Source organism: Prinia subflava, chromosome 14 (assembly GCF_021018805.1).
Source record: "Prinia subflava isolate CZ2003 ecotype Zambia chromosome 14, Cam_Psub_1.2, whole genome shotgun sequence".
In the NCBI taxonomy this organism is placed as follows: Eukaryota; Metazoa; Chordata; class Aves; order Passeriformes; family Cisticolidae; genus Prinia; species Prinia subflava.
This window is the reverse complement of record NC_086260.1, coordinates 6,134,338-6,161,848: the sequence shown is the minus strand read 5'-3', so window position 1 is coordinate 6,161,848 and position 27,511 is coordinate 6,134,338. Positions and strand designations below refer to the sequence as shown.

At 42.6% G+C, this 27,511-nt stretch overlaps 1 protein-coding gene across 26 annotated transcripts in view; it reads right to left on the bottom strand.

Moving 5' to 3' along the window:
- The window catches only part of MAGI1 (membrane associated guanylate kinase, WW and PDZ domain containing 1), a 335,623-nt gene that overhangs the window by 61,271 nt on the left and 246,841 nt on the right, over nucleotides 1–27,511 (bottom strand). For 14 of the 26 annotated variants that reach the window (XM_063411663.1, XM_063411659.1, XM_063411645.1 and 11 more), the window contains exons 3-8: nucleotides 26,225–26,344; nucleotides 14,549–14,755; nucleotides 11,460–11,670; nucleotides 8,043–8,125; nucleotides 5,229–5,267; nucleotides 752–809 (exon numbers count right to left, since the gene is read on the bottom strand). In XM_063411663.1, coding sequence (XP_063267733.1) covers nucleotides 752–809; nucleotides 5,229–5,267; nucleotides 8,043–8,125; nucleotides 11,460–11,670; nucleotides 14,549–14,755; nucleotides 26,225–26,344 — 718 coding nt within the window. The remainder of the gene's footprint in view (nucleotides 1–751; nucleotides 810–5,228; nucleotides 5,268–8,042; nucleotides 8,126–11,459; nucleotides 11,671–14,548; nucleotides 14,756–26,224; nucleotides 26,345–27,511) is intronic. The other 12 variants (XM_063411670.1, XM_063411669.1, XM_063411666.1 and 9 more) reach the window with 2 other exon arrangements.

Here is a 27,511-nt window from a genome sequence, read left to right as displayed (position 1 = left end):
CACAGTTTGCTAACCTTGTTTCCCTAGGCACAGATGGTGGGGTCAGAAACGAGCCAAAGCAGACAGAAACTGTATTCCATGTCTATTCTGAGGGCTATCATAAGCCATCCTACTCGACAGGAGTATACACATAATTAAAAATTCATTTTATGGGGTCAGTGATGAAACGGAACTCCGATCTCTGGTTTCCCAAAGGAGCAATCTGACATGCTGATAAAGGAGAAGCTGCTCTAATTCCACAGAGAGTCCCATTAAATCTGTAATTCTATTCACAGCCACACAGCCTGATGGAAGAGCCTCTGCCATGGCTGTTTGGCCACACCATCTTCTCCATCCCTCCTTTGGGGTGTCTTCTGTCACAACTGGCTGGTGGATTGCTTTGCACGTTTATTTTGTGACCACAACGCTGCACAAAGGTGATGGAACTCAGCTAATTGCACACTCGTTCATGTTCTCTGCAGAGAAGTATTCTGTGAGGTGCTGGGGCTCCTGCACACCCCAACCCTGGACTGCTCCCGTCTTCCTTGAGCTCAGCCCCCTCCCAGGGCACTCCTGTCCCCCTGAGCCCAATCCCACTCTGGGGTGGGTGGGGAATGGCCAGACAGGGCTGCCCAGACCCTAGAACATCCTGGAATGGGGCAAGGTCTTCTCCTCCTCCTGGGTCTGAGCTGTGACCAGCAAAGCACAGAGTGGGGTGCAGGGAAAGCCCCCTCGCCCCTACAGCCCCACCAAAACAGGGAGCAGCACTTACTCTACATAGTAGACACCATATACGGGATCCTCAATTTTCTCCCAACCAGCAGGCAACTCTGGAAATAGAAAAAGAATTACTGAAGCTTCCAAGGCAGGTTTCTTTTTCTGACAGGCAGCTGCTCCTGCCCAGTGTTCACAACTCTTCAGAGGTCAGACCTTGCTTTAGATACTTTTCAGAATGATCACAGCTCCCTTTGAAGGGCTGGCACAGCTCGACACCAACACCCCAGCCTGTGCCCCCTGTGCTGGGGCAGCACATTGCTGGGAGTATACCCACACCGGCCAATTCCTGATTTGATTTCTGCATTAAATGAGCAAATGCTCAATAAATTGCCTGTCTGGGACTGCCTCAAGTGCCCCTCTGGTTTCTCCACCACGGCCAGTGGCCCTGGATGGAGCACTGCAGGGGAAATCGATGCAGGAAAGGCCAGGGCATTTTAACACCACCCCATGAAGGTGGGTCAGACTAAGGCAAAAAACTGTAGCCCACTGACAGAGACCACTTCCATCTCCTGTACCAGTGCTGAGCCATTTATGCTCCAGTGCAGAAAAGAGGATTATTTTACTCCTTTCTTTGGGATTTGCATTGCTCAGCCATGAGCCCAACACAAAACCAGGACAAGGTGGATTTAACACGTATGCCAACATGTGGAACCCACCCAAGAGGGGCTGGCACACGGGTGCATTTCACTGCAGAACACTTCCATAGTCACATGGAACAGAGATTTCCTTCCCTTCATTACCATAAGTGACAAAAATACAGTTCCGAAGATGAAATTAACATTTTGAAATGGATCCGCTTTTGTTCCTGTTGATTTTCTGCAGATAGTACTTTAACTGTAATTAGTGACTGTAATGCAATCACTTCAGCACCCAACTGAGGGTTATTAAAGCTGTATGTGTTATTTAAGGGCCTGATCCTTGTGCCACTCATTTAAACACAATGTTCCCATTGGCTGGGGTAACAAAATAATCATCTTATTAACAAAGTGGTGTCTTTGTGTAATACTGTGAAACAACTCAGGAAAAGGCTCCACCACACTATGGACTGTGCACACGTGGTCCCACCAACTCAGCACATTCATTTAAATATAGAAAAAACCACAACATTGTTGGATAACACAAGTTCAAATATCCCATGCAAAATAATTCGTAAAAATTTAACATGAAATTTGTCAACACTGACAGCAATCTATGTTTGCTCATTATCAAATGAAGAGATTTATTTCCATTAATGGCATCAATTGCTGAGCCAATACAATCAACAATGGCCCATTAATTAGAATAATGTTGCAATAAGGATAGAAATATCTCAAGACTGGAGAGGAACAGAATCTATACAAACACACATGGACTAATTACTCCAAGTTTATGTTTGTGATCAGAATTGGCTGGAGATCAGATCAATTTTCATGGGTTTTGCTCCACATGTCCCTTATTTGCAGATAAAAGGTAGGTTTTCCATTCTTATAATTATTTTATCCTCATTGGGTTTAACACCTTTGGATTCCTTGAGACATAAGCCATTAAATGCAAGCCAATGCTAACTTCTGGGCATGAAAAAACTGTGTTTTTATCAGCAGATTGAACACTTCAGGTTCAGATATTCCTTTACACCCTGCAAGTTTATCTGAGAAAAAGTCAGGAAGCTAGAGGCCAATCTTGAAAGTCTTTTTGCAAAGGGAACTCTCAGGTTTGCAGGAATCCCAGAAGGTGAGAACACCATGGGACCGGCTCCAAGAGTTTCAGTGTGATTCAATTAAGACCTAGCATGCAGTTGGGAAAATCACAAGCTGTTGCAGCCATTTAGTTTGTTGCACAGTGGTGAAAGTAGAATGGTAAAGAGATCAAGCTGGGGTGAAAGAAAAATAAAAAGTCAATGAGGCAAAGGAGAAGTGATGCACGAATGCCTTCAAATGAGTTCCACCAGTTTTTATGCTGAATATCTTTTGTCTGTTTTGGACTATTAAGTGCTTTTTTATTTTTAAAGTTTAACAAAAAAAAAAAAAAAAACAGGCTTTTTTGTTCTGCTCACAAAAGATTTTGTTATTAAATATCTTTGTTTTTCTTCCCTTTTAAAGGATTTTCACAAAAGATCAGCAGAACACCAGCACTTTCTTAACCACCCAAAAAATAGCACTGTGACAAAATATTTCCAATTTACTATCTCTGCAGCCTTTTTTAAGAAACAAATCTCCATATTCTTTCAGATATAACAATATACAAAACTGCAGCTTTTAACACATTTCTTGTTGATTATGTAGATGTACTTTTTGACTCCTACAAGCTTCCAGAAGTTTTTATTCTAAAATAAAAGACAATATTCTCCATAGCCATGCTGCAGCTTCTTAGCTGCTTTAAATTATTCATCTCCTTTCTCTATCTCTCCTGCTAAACTGAAGATGACCCACAGCATTAGATTGTATCACAAAGATGAGATTTCAAAAAACATTTTGCATCATTAGGAGCCTGAGTGAGCCATACGGTTTTTATTTTGGTACATCCATGCAGCACCAAAGCAGTCTCAGAGCATTTATCAGCAGGTGGGTAAAAGCAATGGACAAACACCTAATGTCACAATTCTCAGCCTTGGATAAGTTCATGGATTCCTGTTGAGATTCTCCAGTATCCTGACCTACATAGAGAGGGGCTGGATGGATTCCTAAAAAATTCCTTCTCCAGCCAGCAGGTATTTCAGCTGCAGCCATGCACTACTGTGGAGGAGCTGGAGAAGAACTCAGCACACTCAGCTCTTACTGCTCCCTGTGAAGCCAGGAGGGTCGGTCCAAGCCATGTCAAATTCTGCTTTACAGGTTAAAATTTTGTGTCTGGAGAACAACCTTCTGCTAAAATGTGGTGACCTATTACTCACAGCTCTTTGGAAAACAGTAAGTTGTGAAAATGCCTTAAGTCCTAATCTTCTTATATTTGGAACAGAAACTGTTGATAAGTTAAGGTGCTCAGTAGCTGTTGCCAACCAGTTTTTACTAACCTGAGTTACTATAACTATACTAGGTTTTCATGCCCCCTCTCTAATGTTGCTGTAACCAACTGAGCAATTTGAAAATGTCTTTCTTTACACTCCAACATTTGCACATCTCAACAGTGTATTGATGGGCTGTGAGCTCCATGAAACTTTCATCTGCATTGAAACAAAGGAACATCTTGTGATGTTCAAGCAGAACACTTGTCTATGGAAGTGCCTGCAGATCCAGGGCCAGGCTTATCAATTAATGAGTTTTCCTGCATCTATTTTTTCAGCTCTGCTCTTGCACTAGTTCCTGATAGCAGACTGCAAGAAGGATAGTTTCTGTTTAATATTGCCTCTAAATTTCCTTTTTCAGAACCTCCCTCTAATTTTAAGCCACTGGTTGTGAAGACCTTCATGAGAACCCTTTGCAGATTGTTGATGTGCATCCACCTACTTCTGATGCTACTTGGTCTGCTGCTGATCATTTGTACGAGCTGCACATAACACTCATGGACCACTAAAGAGACTGCACTCTTCTTTAAATTGTCATTTCTTTCAAATTCTTGCTCTATAAGAAGTTGGGCATATTATTCCAGGCATATTATTGGGAAGAACCATTCGTGTTGGAGTGTTCCAAGTCCACTGCCAGCTGCTGATGCCGTATCCATCACACAGAAGCAGGGAGCAGAATACACTTACTTGCAAGTCATTACAGGAACCAGAGCTTAATTCTCTGGTAATACAATTCCTCCAGTATGCAGAACTATGAACTGTAACTACAGTCCTTTTTAAAAGCAATAATAGTCCTAGTGGAAATAAAATCCAGTGCAACCTCTTATCCTTTCAGCTCTGCGAGTGCACTAGAGCATAGCTGAACAGAAATAACAACTACCTCTGCCATCAGTATAAACACAATGAGCACCGCTGAGATTAGATATCAAGACAGCATCCTTCACAAAGAGATGCAGCAAATAAAACTGTACCACATCATTGAAAATCATCTGTTTATAAAATCACTGACTGAGGGAAAATTTTAAGCTGTTTCATTCACAAGCTCAGCTGAAGCATCTGATGTAATACTTAAATTTCTGAATCACATTCAGCTTCTATTGTCTGGGAAAAGTCTTGGGACCCAGTGAAAAAGCATCATGAGCTACTTCATTTTATCTTTGGCATCTATCAGCTTTTTCCTGGAGCCAGAGATGCAAAAGGAAAAGACCCCAACTTCTGCAGAGTCCAGGAAGAAGCAGCTTTGAAACAACTTTGCAAGACTGGGGCTCTCAAGCTTTCTTTAAACTGAATCAGTAAGAAAACCACTGCAGATCTGAAGGGAAAGGGAAAGATTAATGCTCTGTGTGCTGGGGAAGTTTTGCTGATAAATTACTCTTGTTGAAATAAAAAAACCCTGAAAGATGAAAAATGAAACAAAGGAAAAAGTAAGTAATTAAAGGCTCAAAACAGTGCAGTTGAAGTCAAATATCAAAATGAGAGATGGATGATTTACCTAGTTCACTGTCCAGTTCCTCCGTGTGCACCCCTTCTTCTCCAAGGGAAGAGCAGTAAATGAGACAGAAAAAATTAAAAGAAAATTTCAGATACCAGCCCCAAGCAAGAAATTCCCTACAGCAAAGAGCAGAACCAGCACTAATTTTCTACACACCGAGCCCAAGCTATCCATTTATCACACTCCAATGATCAGAATATTGATGGATCTGATGCAAATAATGAAAGAACTGGTTCTTGCACTCTCAAAACATCTGCATCAATGGACTACTTCCATGTCATGGTTTGATATGGCAAAGTCATGAAATTGTGATGTTCTCACTATAGTGAGGCTTTTCCCTCAGATCCATATGGTCTGACCTTTGCAATCTGCTCTGCAGACACACGGATCTATCACAAGGCCAGACCTGGATACTAATGAAGAAATCTGAGAGGAAATCCTTGCACCTGAATAAGGACTAATGTAGCAAGGTTTTCAAGAAAGCACCTGAATTTATGTGCACACAATGTCCAACAGACCTCACTGTCGTATCAGATGATTTAAGATAGGCATGAAGTGCCTTGTTTAACTGGAGGCACAGACCCAGTCCAGATGCACTGGTGAGGCACAGACAGGAATGCACCAGTTTTAGCAGGGCACCTGGGACAAAGATCACATAATTTTTCAAAGACACAAAGCCATCAATATTCGCTGTTGCTCCATTTATCATTATCTGCTCCATATTCATAAGTTAACAGTGACACAGATGATTAAAGTATTGCTTGGCCTATAAATAATAATAATGCAGTCTGAAAATGAAAGATGGTGACAAAACCAGAGCAAAGATGGTAAAAACAATCTTGGACCCAATACAGCAAAGTTTAAGCCACATAAATGAATGACAGAAGCAACCAGAAGATGCAGGGTTGCAACATCTGGACACCCAAAAAACAACTTCCATGACCTCTTTGTAAAATATTCTATCAAAGCAGTTGTTTGGGACCATTAGCATGAAATACAAATTGCAATTTCCTTTGATAGCCTAAACAATGGGAAACAAGCATAAACTTTGTTAGGGACACATATCCTGATGAAGCAAAAGCACAAGGCAACTGCACCCAAACAAATCTGAACCAATATCTAACATTTATAAAATCCATAAAGAGGGTGGGATGAGCCTGGCAACTCACATGCACACACACCAAACAAAACAGAGGAGTCATCCCACTGACTTTTATGGAATGACACACAACAGTGACCCTTGCCAAAAACCGTCCAACTTCTATGATGAAGCAAAACTAACCTTCTCTCCTCTTTGGTTTTTTGAAACATAATTGTTCCTATGTGCTAAGCAGGATTAGAGCAGCCAAGCAAAGCAGTGCAGAGCACTACTGTAACTATGAAGCAACTGGTTTAACTATTGAATGTTAAAAATATCCATTAATGAGCAACTTGGTGAATGAAGTGAAGGAGTGTGTGGGAAGATGAAATTAGCTGATTTTGAGGAGTTGATAAACAAAGATGCCACTGCTCTCTAAAATTATGAACTCAATGAAATACAATAATACCAGCTGTATGTTTCTATTCCAAATTAAACAAATTATTCCAATTTTTGCTCTATAATTGCTAAGAGGACAAGAGAAAGACTTTCCCTTCTGCAAGGAGACTTAAAACTGTGTGACAGAGGAGCTCAGTTACCCTCTGCAGCCTTGGGGTACTGGCTGCTCCTTGCCTGGCACGTCCCTGGGGTTTGAGGGTATCCTGCCCTGGCAAGTTGGTGACCTGCTTCATCACCCTGCAAAACCTCACAGGTGAAAGATAGGACAGATTGAAAAACTGCATGTGTAAAAAAACCAGTTAACAGCAGTTCTGGAGGCCAGGGTTGAACTTAACAGTGAAAATGGATTGAGTTGATTTTTCCTGAAATAAAATTGTGATTTTTACTAAGATGACTGACATCAGCAGGAAGTTCACTGTATTTTGACAACTGATTTTACAAGCACAGCACCAACACTGATGAAGGGATCCCTTCCATTTTTAAGAAGTGTCTACCATGACAGTACTGTATTAGCCAAGATTATGTATTTCAATATCATCCCCTTTTCTGGTCAGTAGACCAAAACTCCCTCATAGGTTTTCCCAAATATTGAAATTATTTTCATAACTCATTTTTTCTTCCAACATCTCCTAAAGGAGGCCAGGAAGGGCCTGCATTAACAGTCCTGTATTTGGCTGCTCTAAATCGGACAGTGGCTTGCATTTCCAACATCTCAAGGAATACCAAATCCCAGTGCAAATTTTCAGTGTCAGAAAGCTTCCCTTTCAAATGGAATTTGTTTCAGCAATCACAACACTGCGCAGACTGTCAGCATTTAGCAGAAGAAGTGAAGCAATTGAGTTATTTCTGCTCAAACAAGGAAATAACAACATAACTCCTTCAATCCATGTGAAGCAGGAGGTTGAAGCGGAACACAGCGGAGCACGCAGAGACTCAGTCACTCCCTCCCACAGAGACCCAAGAAGCAAACATGTCAGACAGCTTTCAGTCTTGTTCAGCACCAGGGACTTTTCAAATGCCTTTGCAAAAACAGAGGCCTCTTGTAGCCCCTCCTTGATTTTTATTAAATGATCTGGCACCTCAGTGGCTGTTTTATATTCACAGTGATTTTACAACATCATGGATAGATACTGTCTCTTTGTACTTACTAATAAATCTTTTTAAAATTTTTCGAAGTCTTTCTGAATACTAGTTATTAGAAAGAAAGAAGGAAAAGGAAAAAAGTCACCTAGGAATGGACCAAACACAGTATTATGTCACTATTTTTAGTCTCTTACCATCATCTTCACATTCTTCTAGAGGCTTCTGCTGTTTGTTCAGGCACCGTGGATCTAGCCAAGATGTTGTTTTTGTGTTATGGCTGGAAACCAAAAATGGAAATATGACCTTTGTTAATAAAGCAGAGTTGAAGTATCTGTGACAATAAAGTGTATATCCTCTTTATTATTCAACAGACCTGAAGGCATACTTTTGATTCAAAGACACGGCACTACAATTTGATGTTGTGCAAACTAGCCGACCAAATCACAAGAACTTTGGCACTGAAAACACAAAGGTAACAAGTGAAAATATACAAATCAGCACTCCTGACTGGAAAGAGGCATGTGAATGCTGCAATACTATAATATTTATTTCCAAGTTTTTACCTTTGGTGGCTTATTTTTAATTCCAAGAGCTGTCTCTGAACTAAAGGCAGAAGTTTCCCTTCCTCACTAAATTATGTAGTGAGCTTTGCTCCTACGATAGACTTTTGTCATGTCTAGAGCTGACCCAAGCATTAGTCAAAAATTGTTTTGATTGAAAACTTTATAATTACACAAATAAAAATGTTCTGTCTAAGCCTTTGATGGAAGTTGAACAGCTCTACTTTCAACTCTTCCTTTCCAAAAGTCCCCTGACAGCCTCACGATGCCAGTCCCAGCGGTGAAGATTGCATAGTAAACAGGCTTAAAATACATTTTTCTAGAAGTTATTTTCTCCCATAATTTCATTTGCATAAGAAGACAATCTGGTAATATAATGCCTCTTCTACAACCTGGTGTCATCTTAGCCACAGCCTGCTAACACACCCCTCCAGTCCCTGAGGTACCTCTTATCTACCTTAGCCTTTAACACTGCTTAACAGTTTTAAGTTTCAATACTGTAGTAATGCTATTTACTTCTCCTTCAAGGTCTCAAAGAGGTTTACAAACTGAACCTGAGCCTCACAACAGTCTCATGAGAGCTCTGTAATGAGGGCCATGATCCCTGAGGCACTAACAACCAACCAGCAAACTTGTATTGCACTGGAAGGAAAGGGGCCAGCCCTGCTCCCAGGATCTGAGTGGGTAAATAAAAGGTCCTTGTTTTACACATCCTACTACCCAGCCCTCCCAAGGCAGGATGAGCAAGTGTGTTTAATCCTTATGTGTGCTTCAGAGCAATTAAAAGGCACCTGGAAAACTGAATGGCAGAAATTCAGCAAGTCAGGCAAATTAACAAAAATAAAGCAGAGGGGGTTTGCCACATTATTTATAAGTAAGTCTGCAGTCTAGCTGAGAAGGAGGGCGGTGGGAGAAGAGCAATGGAATATTTGCATATTTCTTGCAATTTTGTAGTCGCTAACCAAAGGCTCACAACAGTGTAGTTTGCTGAGGCACAGAAAATTTAACTAAACACCTTTCAGATCACACTCTCAGGCGGAAAGGATTGTGTTAGATCTGTAACATGCACAGATAACAGGGGACTGGGATATGCTGTGCAATGAAAATCCCAATTAAAACACCAGAGAAACATATCTCAAGAACCAAATTGCTCCAGCTACAACAGGACTGGTTATCTGACACACAGCCCTGGCCCCACTGGACCTGCACTGGTTCTGTGCAAGAAGCTCATGCTGCTCCCTTCAGCACCCTGACTTGATACCCAAAGCACACAGACACTGGAACAGGCATCTGAGCTATCTTAGGTCCCCACTGCTCATCACTCCACTTTCTTAATCTGATACAAATCAAACTAAATGTTTTTTAGGCTCAGGGTGTTCTCAGAATGACCAGAACTGCAGTCACTCAGTGCTGCATCCACAGGTTCATGCACAAAACCAGCCCCATGTGAACGTATCCTCAAACTGCACTGCAGGGAGGGAGCGGGCACTGCTGCCAGAGCTTCACCTCACACAGGCTGTGTGTACAGCCTGTGCTTTCCCAACACACACATGATCCTCCTGGCAAATTATTTAGAGATGCTACAGTCCTGCATTGTTAAGAGAACACAGACACAGCAGCCACGGGGTTGAGTTTGGGGAAATTGGTGGTGGCAGCAGAACCCCCAATGGAAGCACCTGTGAGGAAGGGGCCTCTGTGGGGTGAGAAAGATGAGCAACCAACTGCTTGGGCAGCATTTACTCCTCATCATTTGTCCTCCTTCAAGGAGGAAAATGGCTGAATGGGCTACTAGGCTGTTCTATATATAAAGGCCAGAGAGTATGTCAAATAACCAGGCACCCTGAGGACACAGTGAGGGGCAGAGAGCCATGCTCAGGGTAGTGCACACATCTTGGTTTCATCTGATGAGAATTTGCATTCTGCCTTCTCGACCTTGTCTTACTGCTGGAGCCTCCTCAGGTAATTGAGAGTGCCCTGGAAAATGGCCTTTTTTGGAGCAGCCCCCTCCCAGCTGAAGAAGGGCTGCTGCAGTGCCCTCAGTCACCCCAGCTCCTCAGATCCTCTGGAATCTTGTCCCTTGTGTTCTCTTGCCACTGCAGCCAAGGGAAAGCCTGCTCTTGAACCTTCCCCTGGCCCTATCCAAAAGAGGCTCTGCCTCCTGATGATGAGGCAGGGCTGCTGCCCTCATACCCTGGTGCAGCGTAACTCTCTGCAGGACAGAGGGCTAACTAGCAGAGGAAGTTCTTCTGCAGTAACTGGGCATTTGCTTCTGGTAGAGTTTCCACAGCTGCATTAAACAGACCATCAAATCCAAAATCAATTCCTCAACCCCTCTTCTACTTGCCAGCTAAGGGTTTAAGTTTCAAAGGCTAATTGAGTGTTAATGTCTAGCTAAACTCTATGCAAGACATCTCTTACACTAACAGGTCCTCTTTTATACGTTACTCCTACCTCAACAAATTTAGACAAGTATAATTTGAGACTATTATCTATGCCATGGAAAAAATCAATATCATCATAAAACTGCTGACAGCAATCAGCTCTTAGGCAAAGGCTGCAGAGCTTGAGGTACTGGTGTTCCAAACTTGCTGTGCCTACCCTGCTTTTGCAAAGCACTGGAGAACATTAACACAAGGGGATGACACACAAAGTTCATCCCTGGCTCTGCTGCCTGTGCACAGGACTGGAGGAATCCCCTCTGCTGCATTATGCACAGACACAGGCACCAGAAATGAAGCCTCAGCCCTTCCAATTAGGAGCTTTCATTCCACCTGTGAAAACAACTGGCCTGTGTTTTATAAGTGTGTGTTGCTGTTGTAAGTACCCTCATAAAACAAGAAATTCCTGCTGCCTTGGAACTCAGGAGTAGTTTGGATGTTAATCCAATCAGGAAATGCAACCCCCCTTCAGAAGCAGTAAAGAACTAACAGCTCTGCAACCTAACTGTATACACTAAATATTTAATACACACACAAAACGCATCCACAGAGGTTTACTTATGCCCAGAGAGAGGGAGAGAGACGGAATTAGAACAACAAAAACGCTCTTTACTCTATAAAATAGACTTCTCCGTTCTCCGTGTAGGCCATCTCCCAGTTCTCCGGCAGAGGACCTAGGTTATCCTCGGCAGAAGGAGGTAGGTATTGAGGGAGGCTCTGAGATGGTTCCGTGGTGGGGGCGTGGGTGTGGCTCTCACTCGTGGACGGGGGCGCTGCCTCTCTCACGGTGCGCGTGCTGTGCTCGTCCTGGTCGCCAGACTCTGCTGCAGAACAAACACAGATAAACGTGAGCATCGCCCTCTTCCTTCTGCTCCTCCAGGTTTATCCTTGCTGGTTCTCCTCTCCTTGGCTTTTAATTCACGGGGCACAGCAAGAGATGAAGCGAGGGCAGAGCCCCAGCAGCCTCTGTGGCAGCAGGGGTGAGCTGACCCTGCCCACACACACTCTGCCAGCCAGACCCTGGCCAAACACATCAGGGGCTGTGATCAGCTCCTGTGTCCGCCCCAAGGCCCTGCTGAGGTACCAAGTTCCTCCAAGCTGTCTGAGGCCAGGGCTCACTGGTGTAGAGGAGCTCAGTGTGCTTTCAAGCAGGCTTACAGGTTCTGTCCTGCAGTGCCAATTGTGGGACAGGATTAGGGGGATAAAATTTCTTGTTTGAAGAATGATCAAAAGAGGAGATTTTTACAAGTGCAAAATGTTGCCAGAAGCTCAAAGTTACCAAGCTAAGGGTGAACGTTCAATACAGTGTGTTATTTTAAATTAAAAATTAAAATGAATGTCAGCACTGTACCATGTGTCCACATGTTGCTGCTCACTAGTGCCCTTTCTTGCTGTCTGAGGAGGTTTATTCCAACGCTTATCACAGTATCCTTCTAGTCAAAGACAGTCAGGAGTATTTTATATCTGGCCCTTCTCACTCTAAGGAAATATTTCTGATGCTTGTATCCATGCAGTTTTGAGCTGTATCCATGAAACACTGCTGCTCATCCCTTCCCATCACTAATCACAGTAAATGCTCCCCAATAAACAGGTTTGTGTCTTCACTCGCTTATAGAGAGGTTTTGGCAACAACATACAAATTCTAAAATTAACCCCGTGTCTACCAAAGGGACTTTCTCTGTTTGGTTCTTGAAGGTGCTGACAATTTACAGCAGTACTTCCACATTCCCTGAGAACATCAGTACAAGCACAGACAACACATTGAGCGAAAGACAGAGAGATCAGTGTCACCCTCTGCCAAGTCCTCGAGGAGAGGGGCTGGAAGGGCTTCACAGACAGGATCTACCCTCCTCTCCACACCAGAGACCATGGCCATGCTCAATTCACAGCCCACAGCCCTGGAAAGAGCTCCTTCATTATTCTAGTCTGTGTGCTGCCATTACCAAAAGAGAAGAATATAAACTGAAAGGAACAAGAAGAAAAACATCTAGACTACACCAGTACCCTCAGTGCTTGCTTTTCAGCCCTCCTGGAGATTGATATTTTTAGGTAGAAGATGACAAGATAAAGAAGCGTGAAAGAATCATCCCCAGCTTAAAACTGAGAGCACAAACATGCCAAAATCTGGAAAACACAAGTTACTGAGAGGTCTCCTAGGGAAGCAGGAGCATTTTAATATGGCAAACACTCTTTCATGTGAAATAAGCATAAGGAATAGCATTGGTATCTGAGAAATAATTATTTTCTTGATTCTGTGCCCATTTAATGAAGGCAAGGGGCCAGGGTGTGATAACATCATGACAAATGAGCTGCATCTTCCAGTATTTCATCTTGCAAAGGAAAACAAGGAAGAGAAATGATGCTCAAGCTACTTCAGGGGCACCAAACTGAGACGGGCAGCAGGAAAATCAAATAACAGATCTCCCACCAGCTTCTTCCCAAAATCTCAGATCTCCTGACAAGGGCTGAGGCTGCTGTCATGTCACAACATGTGAGAAACCACCTTTGGTGCAAAATTTTATCAATGAGCTGGTAAGCAGAGACAGAAATTCCAATCTGGGAGAGAATAGGCTGGCTAGAAGCAATCTGAGCTGGAAATGTGTAGCAGGTAGCAGCCAAACAGTACAACCCTCAAAAGCCATTTGACAGTTTGGCCCAGAGAGAACCAAAACTAAATCTCAGCCTAAATCTTTCTAAAGCTCTGAACAGATGTTAGAGCCAGGACATTGGCAGGTAGGAACTGGCAGGACAGATCCTCTGACTCATCAGAGACTGGGAAGGAAGATTTTCATGGTGATAGAAAGTGATCAGAGGACAAAGGACCTGGTGCCAGGTATGGTGAGCTCCCACAGCAAGCAGCTCAGAAGGGCTTGAAGGAAAGTGTGGATAATACTTGCTCAGTACCTGCCTCAAAAGGAGCCCAGAAGATGAAATCAGTGCTTGAAACTGAGTTCAGGTAACAATGCCCTAAGCACTAACAAATACTAGGCCTGGGGACATAAGGGAGAGCTTTTGCCCCACAGAGCTTCACAAACTTCCAGCTGATTTCTATGGAAACTCAGTGAATCTCCAATAGTGTTTTGCTATGAATCTGCCTGCACAGCACTTGACTTTAGATTGCAAAGGTTTCCAGTGATCTTTCAGCCAAGGTTTGATGGTGGCCATGGTGGGAACAAGATCTGTGTTCAGCAGCACACAAGACCCTCATGAAATAAGGAACTTGTACCCATGCTTCAGATCTCATTCCTGCAGCTAGTAACAATCCATGTGCTGGGAGGTAGCTGGGAGAAGAGGACCAGGACAGTCACTGTAAGTGATGGGCAGCTCTAGATGCAAGGAAGGATAAAGGACAGCAATGTATTTAGGAAGGAGCAATAATTCATTTCAAATGTAAACCTGGTTGAGTCATTTCATACTGTTTGTAACTGTAAACCATAGCTCAACTTATCCCTGATAATTCTGCAATTTTTGGATTTGAACTGTACCACATTTTTGCCTCAACCAGTTCAATCCCACAAGGGCTTTTTGGAAAGACACAGCTGTGCATGTGGTTGTTCACACCTGGACATCTGCCATTCAGTTCTGTTTGACATTGACAGCTTTGCAGAAAACACATTAAAAACCAACACCCCTTCTTCAAAACACCCTCCAAAAGCCTTCCCCAGGTATTCTAACTGAAGGACAGTGGTATTTTCGCTTTACCTGTGAAGCTACTGCTCATTTCAGGTACATCATCTTCTTCCTCATTCTCTGTATGCACTATGCCAGCATTTTGCATATCATTGTAAGACTTGGTTCGCTTTGGAGTCGACTGCTTGGAGCCAGACTGCAGGTTTTGCAAAGCATTGGTGGAAGTCACTTTCCCACTGAGGGGCTGGCTTGGAGGCTTCGGCGTTCCATAATAGTTACCTAGGCAATAGAGACACATTTGCATCTTCAAAAGAGAGCAGTTTACAGCAGTAAGTTTTTTATTTCGTTTTCTTCACAGTTCCATTAAAATTTCCGTCCCTCCCCACACATAAGTAAATAAAGAAGCTAACACGTGCCATTCCCATTTTTGGGGTGCGTACTTCATCTCTACAGCAGACACAGAAATATTTCTTGCCTTTTTAGTTATTCTTGTCGAATCTAAAAGGGGAAGCAATGGTTGCATTGTTTAGGTGCATTGAGCGTACATGGGCTAAAACAAAAGGCAGTAATGGTGAATAGCAAAACTTCATCTTGTTACATCTGAATTTCAATTAGTAGCCTTTTTACATGTGTGCACCCACACAGTGCTGTGGCAGATCTGGAGTGAGCCCTGCAGAAAATAAAAAATTCATGACTGCTATCACCAAGAGAAGTGATGAAAGGCTCGATGGCCTGCTTTAGTACTCAGGTTCTTTTAGGGGGGATGTTGCATTTGGAAGGCAAACACTATTCTCTCTCTAAAAGAAAACTTAGTCAAAGGAGAGAAAAGGAAAGATACCACACGGCACTGCTTTCTTCAAAGAGGAAATTCAGCAGTTGGGTCAACTTGGGTAGAAGTGGAGAACCAGGCCTTAAAGCCAAACTTGAAGGGACACAGATGCAGAGGTTACACAAACACATGCTCGGAATCCATCACCAATCTGATGGAAACAGTGCAAAGTGCTTGGGCTGCCTCCCTGTCATTTTCAGAGATCATGGGAGAGACAGAATAAGTGCATGTTCATTCATGCCAGAACAGCACAGAGGTATTTCACTGGCCCTGTTCCACTTCACCTCCACACCACAGCAGTGCCTGATTTGCCCTCAAATTCTCCACAGCAACCTGAGGTCTGTAATCTGTTCCTGCAGAACTGGGCATTACAGCAATTCAGGGGGATTGTGATTCAGAGGGATACAGAGAATTCACCCATTCCAAGAAGAATCTTCTAATTTTTACAAAATGACCTGTTATATACAATAGTTTTATATATTTTTTCCTTTTAGGAAGTACTGTTAATTTTTATTTGCCACCTTCAGATTCCAAGTCTAGACTTAAAATTTTTCCCTATGCTCCTTGACATGACAAAACACAAAGGATGCCCTCCCATATAGCTCAATTGTGGCAACAGTGCAAAAGTCTTCTCTAAAACACACATTTATTTACATTCTTCATTGATCTCCACATGCTATATATAACCTGAAAGCATTATTTTTCAATTTTTCAGTGCATATTTTCTTAGTCACTATAGGAGAAGATCAGGTTTGAGACCATCTAAGGAACCTGGAGGTGCACAGGTCCATGGGAAGTGATGAGGAGCATCTGCAGGTCCTGAGGGAACCTGGATGGAGTTGCTACACCACTTTCCACCATATCTGAGGAGCTGTGGCAGCCTGGTGAAATCCCCACTGACTGTAAAAGGAAAAACACAATGGGGGACGTAGGAAGAGGCCAGCCAGTGTCACCTCCAGGATCCTGGAGCAGATCCTCCTGGAAGGAACAGCACCAGGACCCATCAGGAGCTGGAATCACCCTGACTCGGACTGGCAGAGCCCATCTGGGAAAACCACTTAGGAAACCCTCGTAATCACTCCCCCTCAGTGCCTCCTGTGAGGTGAAGAAGTATTTCTGAGGCCCAAGAAGCCAGAGCAGCTCCCAGCTGGAGCAGCAGGCCAGCACCACGTGCAGGTTTGTCTGAACAAGGTGTGCTCCAGCCCGTCCACACGCGCGGATCCAGCTCCAGGGGAGCGGCAGCGCTGCGCTTTCATCTCCTGCTCATCACTGCAGAATCTTAAATGCACATTGATGCATAATTTATGGGGAGAAGGAAATTACTTCTTCTGGAAAGAGCCTCTAATGGGGAACGGAGGCTCCGCAAGCAGGTTGCAGTTTCTGCTAGAGAAATAATTCTTATGCTCTACATACTGCAGAACTGTTTTATACAGAAAAGAGGCGGAATGGCGGAGAGAGAGTGCAAAGGGAAAACACAAACGTAGGTGTCCAAAAAAAAAAAAATATATAATTAACCCTGCTCCCATCTATCTTCTTTGGCATTTCTCATCAACAACCACACTACCCTGGGATTTTGTGTGTTGTTATTTTTTTTTTTGTTTTAGGTTGTTGCTTTGTTTGATTTTCCAGAAAAAAAAAAAAGTGTTTTTTAAGAATATTAACTTCTAAGCAGAGAGAGCCATGTGTGTACCAAACACATGAAAACAACTTTTATTTATAGCACTGCACATCACTATTTTATGCAAAGGTTATTTTGTGTCTGTTTTAACTGGTTAAATTTTTTAGGATGGATGCAAAGAGGGTGAAGGAGATATATAGATGTTGAAAGTGTGGGTTTTATTTCCCCTGGACAAGAACAAAGCACAGATGGCACCATCCCTCCTCCAATTACAGAGAAATGTATGATTATATCTTCAAATTTTGTTCCTCTTCAGTTCCTCTAGCAACAGCAAAGCTGGAGTTCCTACCAGTCCATGGAGAGCTGTTCCTCAACAGAAAAACAGGCTTCTCTAAAGTATTCCAGGTTTTCTTACACTGAAATCATTAGTCATTTTCCAAACCAGCCACGGTTGTTGGTGCTAACATCAGTGAATAATTATTCTCTACCAAGACAGTGTGCTGTCTTAGAGGGTCCCTGTAAATATAAATGAGCATATAAAAAGAGCAAATATGAATTTGAAACTGAGCATGGCTCTGCATGTGTGGGGTTTATGGGAAATGTAGCCACTGGGGCTGAACTTTTCTTTTTTCACCACAGGAGGCAGATTAAGCCTGAGTCAATATTCGAAAAAAATCAGAGCTCTTCCTTCAGATTCCCACAAGGACAAACAGGTGGGGAAAATAACCCAGCTCATGATGAAAATCATGAGCTGAAAAAAATGAGAAGAATGCTCCAACCCAGCTTCCAGGTGACAGCTCCAACCCAGCTTCCATGGAAAATGAGAGAAAATGGAAATGCTACCTTTCCCTCATGTTTGCTGGATGCAGTCAGCCCTGTTTCTCTTCTCTAAGCAGTTATTTTTGAAGACATGGCATGTGGGCCTGGGCGTGGGAGCAGACACACTATTAGGGGGGACTGGTAAAAATAATCATCAAACATCATGTTTCATCCTCAAAATTGGAAGTGGAAAATATTTACACTGTGACTCAGAAATCCAAACATGCTCCATTAACAACTGACAGTGAACAGCCCAGCAAGAGTTTTACAACACTCAGACTTGACATTATTCATTCAAATTGAATCTATCAATGTTTATGAAAAAACATACATTTAAAAATAGGCTTTAACAGTGTTTTGTGAGCCACTTGTAAGCCTAAGGAAGGGGCTAACTTCATAGCCAGTGTAATTTGTACTGAATATCCAATCAGCTCTAATTATTAACAGCATGTTACATGTGCATACACAAGCATCTGTCATCCCAGAGGATCCCAAAACGTTTTCTGAAGTCAGCACAGCAGTCAGGGCAGGACTCCCCGGGGTGCTGAGCTCAGGTGAAGCTCTGCAAAACTTCTGAGGATTGTGACCCCAACAGGATGTCTCTGAGCTGGAAAGGAGCAGCCTGTCTCCCAGACAATGAAGATTTCCAGGACAAGATTGCAGGAAACTCTCAGATTTTCTGTGGAAATGCCAGTTCTGAAGCAGCCAGCATGGCAATGGCACTTTCCCGTGCCCAATTCCTATGGGAATGGGTCTCTACCCCTTACCCCCTTCTCAATCACATTTGGATCCTGCCTACAGCACCTGAATTAATAGCTAATAACAACCCATTCACTCCACAGATGCACACACCATTAGCTGAATCCCTTGTCATCACTTTTCACTAACCATTATTTTATTCAGTCCCTTGGTGCTTAAAACTTACTTAACCACAGCTGAAGTTTGATGGCAGCATCTGCAGCCAAATCCATGACTTAATCCATGCACTCTAAAGCACTCTCCAGAGAGTGCACAAAAATAACAATAATAATGGAAAAACCCAAACAGAAGAGCTCTTTGGAATGAGTTGGTTTCTTTTCATCTCCTTATCTCTAAGTGTCGGCAGCTTACACATTTTAGCATCACACCCAGTAATTAGACTTTGGTAACGGCTTATCACAACAATAAGACAAGTTCTCATCATCATAACACTTCCTGCTCTGCCAATTCAAGCAGTGATCACAATCAATGAAAGCAATCTACAGCAGCTTCCACTCTGTCCTGAATTAAAGCAACACTGTCAGTAAAGAGAACTTTCTTTTTAAGTTTTAGAAATGAAGAGTCAGTGGAAAATTTGTCTTGCATTTTGAATAACAAAGTGTTCTTATTAAGTATTCCCCTGGTGGGCAGTAAGTTCACATTAAATTGTTTATGTGACCTGGAATTTAAAATATAATTCACAAAAATACACCAACTAGCTATCCTTACGTAAAATATGAATCTATTCCATAAAACCCTTAAATTTACACTACTGAATTCAATTCCATTTGGGCTGAAAGGACTCCATCCAGCCAAGATGCTGTTTCTGGAATGGGTAGAAATGCACAGGAAGAGAGGCACAATCAAACAGGTTCAGGAGTGGAATGGACACTAAAGCAGAGAGGGAAAAGGAGACCGTGGAGGCTGCTGGGGTGGGGACAGGGAGCTGACATGGAGTGGTGCAAGAAGGCAGACTAGCTGACTGCAAGGTCAAACATGAGCATTAATTCTAACAGTGCAATTAGAGCAATTGAAGAATGTGGTCCCAAACCACGTATCTGAGTTACTTCAATCAGCAGGTGTTTGCTGTGCAGCAGTTATTCTCCTTTCTGGTGGAAAGATGTCTATGCCTGGGACTGGGAGTGCACCTGTGCCTCAGCAAAGGACCAAGAAGGGTTGATGCAGTTCTGAATTTATTGATGCCTGCTTGTGAAACCTAATTTTGCAATTATAAAAACCCCAAGAAACTCAAATGCGTCTGTGCAGCACAGAGGGCTCTGCGTCCATGAGAGGTGCATCTGATCTTCAAAGAGACCACTCTGTGCTAACAAGGACTCCAATAACAGCTCATGTTTTAAAAAGCCCTTCATAGCTTTCTCTCTTGCTGCAAATGGGTATTTTGGGAAAGACACTTGGAGATAAGCAGCAAAATTAAGCAAGGCCTTGACACAAAGACTTGAAATGCAATTGTTAATGTAATTGTTTTATTTTCTGAGGCTCGGCTCCTCTTCTCTGAACTGTACAAGAACCAAAACAATTGACCCTTAATTTTAGCAGAAGAGCCTCTGTTCATCTAATCCAGCACGAGTGCTTGTGTCTGATGAGCACAGGATGAATTGGTTCCTGGGAGCAGAGCTCCTGCCATGGTGTTTTGTCTGTTCTCTTCCCAGATCACATTCTGCTACAGATTTCCACATTTAGATGACAGATCTGGCTGCTGTCTGTGGGATTCACCTAGCTGCAACTGCACATTGATTAGCAATTGCCTTGAGGAAATTCAGAGTATCCAGGCAACCGGGAGGAGCTGCGGATACAGCATCTGGATCGGAAGGAAAGCAGGCAACGAGGGAGAGCTCAGAGAAATTAAACTACAATAAATCCATTTCCTTTAAATAGAAGATTCTCTGTCAATTTTTGTAGTTATTAACTGTGAGGTTAACTGAAAGATCAGCTTGGGTTTCTTGTTAAATAAGTCAAATTGTTACAAACTGCACATTTCAATTAGGTCTGAAATTTAGCATATTCTCCAATTAGTGTCCTAAAGGCAGTGGCAGCATGGGAGAAAGTCACCCACTGAACAAATCACTCTTATTCTGCTTTTTGCTGTGCTGTCACTAGGTGTTGCCACATGCTATTGTTAGCACTCATGTGCAAGTATATCCAAGCACATCTAAGGCATGAAAAAATCCTAAACCAAAGCAATGAGACTAAAAGTAATAAATAAGCAGTACGAGCTTACTAGCATGGACCAGGAGGGGGCTGGGGAGGCTCAGGATTTTCCTTGAGACCAGCTATGCTATATCAACTGCTACATCCACTTTCAAATAGATGAAAAAAATCATAGGGAACATAAATAAACATGTACTTGTGTATGGTACAGAGACAGCAGGAGAAGCAGCTGGAAACACCCTACCTAGCATAGGGCTGTAGGAATAAAGAAAATACCCTGTCAAGCCTTTGCAATGTGAAACTCTTCTTGCAAAGAGTTAAATATTTATATACACAGTCTACCCATGAGGATGTGTCCCATTAGCACCTTCCCTCTCTGGGAAGCAGTGGCAGTGAGCTCTGCAGGCAGGGGAATGCTGCAGCCTCTGCAGGGCAGCTGGGTAACACCAAGGAGCAGCCCCTTCTGGAGAGCCCCAAAAACACCCAAAAAACCAATGCCAAAATGTGCCTGACTGCTAGGAACAGCCTTCAACACGTCACACTATGGTTACAAAGTAAATGATGCCTGAAATAACCCAAACTCTACCTTAAGAAGAAAGCGACTAATTCACTATCTCTCTCTTTTTTTTTTTTTTTTTTTTTTTTTTTTTTTTCAGCAGTGTCTGGGAACCTTTTCCCTGAGGTTCTTCTTTTAAAACGCGTGACTGCTAATGAACCATTTCTGACAGAGCTCATATTGAGAAAGGTGTTATTGAAAGTGTTGAAAGTGCAGAGAGATGGAGAAGCCAGTCAGGAATGCCACAGGAAATTCAAAGCCACTCTAAACCCCTATCAGATATTTGAATATTTGCTTTTAGGGAACAAGAGTTACTTGGGTAGCACTTCAGCTGTTTGCAGAATGAAGCACTGTTATGAGATGACACTTCAGTACAGCAGCACTCATGCTTAGTTAGCACTGATAATTGTGCATATACACAACAAGGTGCTGCCTTTTTTTCTCTACTAGTGGTTTAAAAAATAACAAGAAAAAAAAGCAAGCGAATTATTAAGAGCTGAAAATAGAAGAGGAATCACTCTGCAGTGCACAGATACTGGTATGTGGATATTCAGTGTGACTCAATATAATGGTGCTAAAGAAGCCATCATGATTTACTGAGTCAATCTCTACTCTGGACACAAAAATCAGCGGGTCTGATCTTATTAAGCAGCACATGTTGTTCACCTGCATGGGCATCCCCAGCTTCTGCCACCCTTCCTTGACCAGCCTTCCCCTCCTGTTCTGCCCACCACAGGCTCAGCTCCCATTTCCAGGTGGGACTGAGCTGGTGACACCCACAGGCTGGGAAGGCACCAACAAAAAAAATCCACCCATTTTGCTGAAGCAGCTGGGGCAGTGTGGCTGCTGCAGAGAAAGCCAAGGAGAGCCAGCACATCAGCAAAATTAGGCTAAAGGCATCTTGATTTGAAGCATGTTGCTGAATACACCTCTCTACTTCGGCTGAAATTCAAACTGCACTATTAATGTAATTTATTACAATCATTAAGTTCCACAATTGGAGACCCTGTCTACAGCAGCTAGTTTTATATACTTTGAAAATGTTAGCAAGTCACCCCATTACATCTTAGTCATGATACTAATGCAGATTACTTATTACTTCTCTTGGCAATCACATAACACTTGTCCCGAGAATGAAAGATGATGCCTTGACAATAATACTCTATAATGTAATAACCCTTCACATGTTATAAAGTGCAGCACTTTTTCTTTTGAGGATCACTAAGTGCTGGGCAGGCATTCATTCACGCAGCCTCACCAGGCCTTGGTGATACAGCCATTTAAAATTCAAAATTCAGCCACCATGCCCCATGTCCCCGTGTGCCCCTGCACAGCTCCTGAATTCAGCACAGCCCTCCAGAACTCCAGGGCTTCCACTCTCCCCCTCCTATCTGAAACAGCAGAGAGCTGCAGGCACAGGGTATCTGCTGAAATATTAATGAAGAGAGAACTAAGTGTTGTTTTAATATTCTCCAGGCCACTAACCTGAAGTATAGAGCAGTTACCTGATCTGCCCAGGGCCACTCAGCAGCTGGGGAAAAAAAGGGAATAAGATCTAGAAGCAGTGGCTGTGCTCAAAACAGCCCTCCCTTGGGGTGCCTGTGAGAGCCTGCAATTCAAATGCAGAAGTAATTGCTAAATAATTAGTAACCTACACAATTACTTCCATGCATCCATCAGTATTTTCTGCCCTGAAGGAGCAGTCAATAAATGCCTGAGACTACAATTACAGTGATTTCCTATCCACCAGAAGGCCTAGACGATGTGCAGCCTAAAAAGAATTTGCCTTCCTAATGAGTATTGTCAATGGGAATTTCTGACTGGCTTGAATGTGTTGTGTGCAGCCCACACGTGGGGCAAAATCACCAATCCTGGGGCAGCACTGCAGCTTTGGGCAGGTCTGCCAGCTCCAGCTGCTGGATTCGTGTGATCAACACGTAGTTTTCATCAGGAGAGGAGATATTTCTGGGCTTTATGGTTACAAATCAGGATGTTAAAAGCTAAACTGAAAACCCCAGGAATTAAGGCTTGCCAATGCCCCCTCCCACCTGATTACATTTTTTGAAGCTTTTTGGGTGCAGAACACACCAGGGAGATGAGAGGTGACCAGACCAGCAGCTGCCATGCCCACGTTGCCTTCACTGGGATGTGAATCAAAAGCTGCCCAGAGGAACCCATTTGCAGTGTACCAGAAGAAATAATAATGGCATTAAGAAGCCCTGCAGGTCAGCAACACCTTTTTCTCCTGTTCAGCTTGCACTTTCTCTTTTTGCAATTAGAGCACTTTCAAAACTCAGGTTGTTCTTTGAAAACCTGATACACTCTCCTACTTTTTTATGGTTTCCAACTGTTCTCCTTTGCTTGTTCTTTATTCTTTCCAAATCAATAGTATCTGTATCAGCACCAAAGTCCTGTGATTACCCCTCTTCTGATGGCTCCCTGTTTTCTAATCTTTCTCCCCAGAGCTTCTCCTCAGTAACTGCTACTAAACGCTTCTGTTGCCTCTTCCTCTGCAAGATCTTCCCCAGTGACAGTGTCCAGGTGACTTTATGTCCACCTTCTCCACCACCACATGCTGATTGTTTACAAATTAAGGCCAGAAGGGTCCTTGGGACCACAGTGACCCCAAACCACCAGCCTGCATCAGACACAGGAGCTCGTGGCTGGCACAGAAAAACTTCCCCATTCCTCACCCCAATTGTCATTTCATAGCATTCCTCTTCTTACATCCCAAAACACTTGAGAGCATTAAATCACAAGGAACTCTATCTCTTCAATTGTTCTGATTTCTACTCAGCACAGCAGGTAGAACTAGAAGATTATTTCCTTTTGTTGGTTTTTTTATTTCTCTGGTTTAAAATAAGCCATCACTGATCAAAAAATACAGTCAAATTTATCAAGGTAGAACACTTATTAAAAAATGTGGCAACAAAACGCAGCAAGAAACAAGTGATAATTAAAATAGCTAAGACTGTAAAGCTGGGCAATAACAGAGGCTTGGCCATTAAAAGTGTAACTTGCTGTGTGGTTTGGGTTTTTGGCAGATTTTTTTTTAATAGACAAAATTGCTTGCAATTGCAGCATCGAGTCTGAATCATCTGATCTTCCAAGATCTAATCAAGATCAACACTGTCTTGATCGATACAGCTGTAAAATAAGGTTTCCAAAAAAAAGTACAACAAAGCCATTAAAGAAATCTCAGAAGGCAGCAAAATAATTTCTTTAAGCCATAAGTGAAAAATGAACTCTATTTATTTCACATTACAATCAAATAGTAATGTGTCTTGATGCATATGTGCACACATGCATCATCATTATTTGCTTTGTTCTTATTGATTTTTCCTTCCATGGGCCAGCACTCCAGAACCACAATGCACCAGCATCACTGATGTCAACGGGGAAAGAAGCTTCTCAGCACTCCTGACAAATGATTCCTTTAAAGTTCAGCCACTTCTATCACCCACAGAAATGAAACACACATTAGACTTAGGAGAAATCAACCTCGTCTTCAGCAGCTGAAAAGAGCAAGCCATGAAAGCTAACCAGTTTAGCTGCTGCTGCATGTAATCACATAAGCAATGAAACAAGCGTGCTGTAACTGTCCCAGATGGGCACAGCATTTCCTGAGAACTAATTCCCAGCGTGTCCCAGGAGCCAGCTTACACACAGTCACCCGTTTTGTCTTTCCAAGCGGAAAGGTCACTAGAACAAACAGATCAGGAAGCAATGGCGAGGCCTTTCAGCTGATCTATTTCAAGCACCACGACAAAGAAAGCTAATTTGGTGTTATAATTAGAAACACAGAGAGGAAAAAGCTCATTTTGGAGAAGAGCTGCTGCTGGAATGTTAGCATTGGTGCTGATGGAGCTAATCAGCTCAGAGAAGTGGAAGAGTGAAACCAAATTATACATTTAGCATCTTCATGCAAACCAGGTTTGACACTGCAAGTGTCTGCAGTTAGGAATGAGCACAAGGTTTAAAGGTGCCCTTAAAAAGGAGCTTTTAAAGAAGTGGACAAACAGTATTTCAAGACTCTTTCTTCAGACCCTGAACACTAAAACCACATTTCACAATTTTTTCTGTTCATGTTTGATGACCACTTTTCGAGGACTTCTGGCTAGTTGTGTGTAGTTTGTATTTTTAAATGTATTCCATATTTCTTATTATAAATAATTAGAATAAGGCTGCAAGAATAAGGCTTTTTCAGTCTCTCATATTTACAGAAAGAACCATTAAGTTTCTTTCAAATGGAAATATGAAATGACTGAGCTGAAGTACATTGTAAGGACTTTCAAACCTGTAAAGTATTTTTTTTCATTGTCTTGTCAAGAGGTACATTTGAATGTTCTCCTGAGGAAAAAAAACCCAATCCACTCCAACAGGAGTTTTCAATTTAAAGGAGCTATACACTACAGATTTAGTTACACAAATCCTATTGTGTACCTAAAAATGGCCAATTTGCCTTGCATTTCTCTGGAGCTTTTTCCTGCTCGCACTCTGGTGACATTTCAGTGCCCCTTGGCTGTCTCAGTGCTGTTGTTTGCAAAGTTGTGCTGTAAAAAGGATCAATACAATGACCCAAGTTAGAAGCAATTATCCAGCAATAAGGAAAAAAAATAAAGCAGTGCATCATGTAGCTGCATGGTGACACACAACTGGGTGTAGGTGATTAAGGAAGTGCATTTAGGGAAGATGGAGGGAAAGAGAAAGAGCAAGAGGAAAGAAAAACTGAACAAGGAGATAAGCTCTAGTGGATACAAAGAATAAATGCATCCTGCCCCACTGTTCTGTTACATTCTGGATTTTCCTGGCCTACCGAGGTTGATCCTTTCAGGCAGTTAACTTGAAGGCAAAAGATAAAAGCAGAGCAGAATGGGAATTCCCTCTCTCAGGTTACAGAGAAAAGACATGCAGAGCACTGGGATGGAAAGCAAGGTCCTAACTTGAGCGAGGGTGATGCAAAGGTGGTGTCCCAGCACAGGTATTTGAAGTGCTTTTTCACTGCCTGTGGCTCCATACCTTCATAAGTTCCTACTTCCAGGAGGGTTCCACTTCTCTCCAACTCCAGAAATTCCTCCACAGTCAGAAAGTTATAGTCCACACCAGGCACTTCTCCTTCTCTTGGAGGGCGGGTTGTGCCTGAAAGGAAAAATTAGAACATTATTAGAGTTGTTTTCTTATCAAGAGTTAAAAGGGACAGTAACAAATCTTCACAAAGATACCACAGTATCTGTAAAACAGTTCCATGAGCTACAAGGCTCAAAAAAGTTTAAAATTAGGAGCATATGTGAAAACAATATAGAGATTTCAGGTTGAACTGGTGGCACCAGTCAGAACAAAACAACTGAGAGACATTTCTTGTATTCTCAGAATGACTCTGGCAAAGAAATCTCTCATCTCTGTGTCCAGAAACACAGCTGGAAAAATTTGGTACCTGGGAATATGCCAGCAATTACTTTCCTGCTGTTAGCATTGTCTTTCATACTTCAACGTCACCAAAATTGCAATCTGTGCTGCCAGATAAGGCAACTATTTTCCAGGTTCCATTATTCCTGTATCACTATCTCACCAAGTGTTCTCTCACTCATAAACATAATTTCTCCCTCATTTCTTCTTACTGTTTTATCTCTATTTATGCTATTATTTTTTATTCGGCATTAAAAAGTGCCATGAGACAGTTTTGATTGCACCATTCACACATGCTCACTGAAGAGACAACCTGACAACTCTCCTCACAGAAGTTCATCTACAAGCTCATTCCAGTTCAGGAATACTTTTCAGTAATAAGTCACACTCCATCTCTCTCTCCAGCACTTGACAATTTCTGTAGTGCCCATGGATAACTGGCTCTGATCACTGCCACTCTGCCAGCTCTGAAACTCTTGTCCCTTCTGGCCAATTTACAGCACTCTGAAGCACAGTGTAAGATGAGTCATTTTGTGACTTTCTTCCTTAGATGACTTGGGACACTGCATTTTAGGTCACTGAGCACAGCTTCATTGATAAGGATCAATTTCTGCTCAATAGTCTTTATTTTCCATGACTCTGGAGGCTGGGAGGTGACTGGATTCTGTACATCTGGGATTAAATATAAATGACAGACTTACAGCTGGTACAGGAAGCTGAATTTTGGAATAAAGACTGGATTTAGAGAGTTGGAGGTGTCCAAATGCTGTGGCTGAAACCAGTCTGCTGTCTTGGGAATAACTTCAGAGATGTGGAAACCACACCTAACGCTCAACAAAGCATAATTTCTCACTTCTGAGGGACACTTCTGGCCCCTGGGCAGTGTCTTCTCAGTGCATA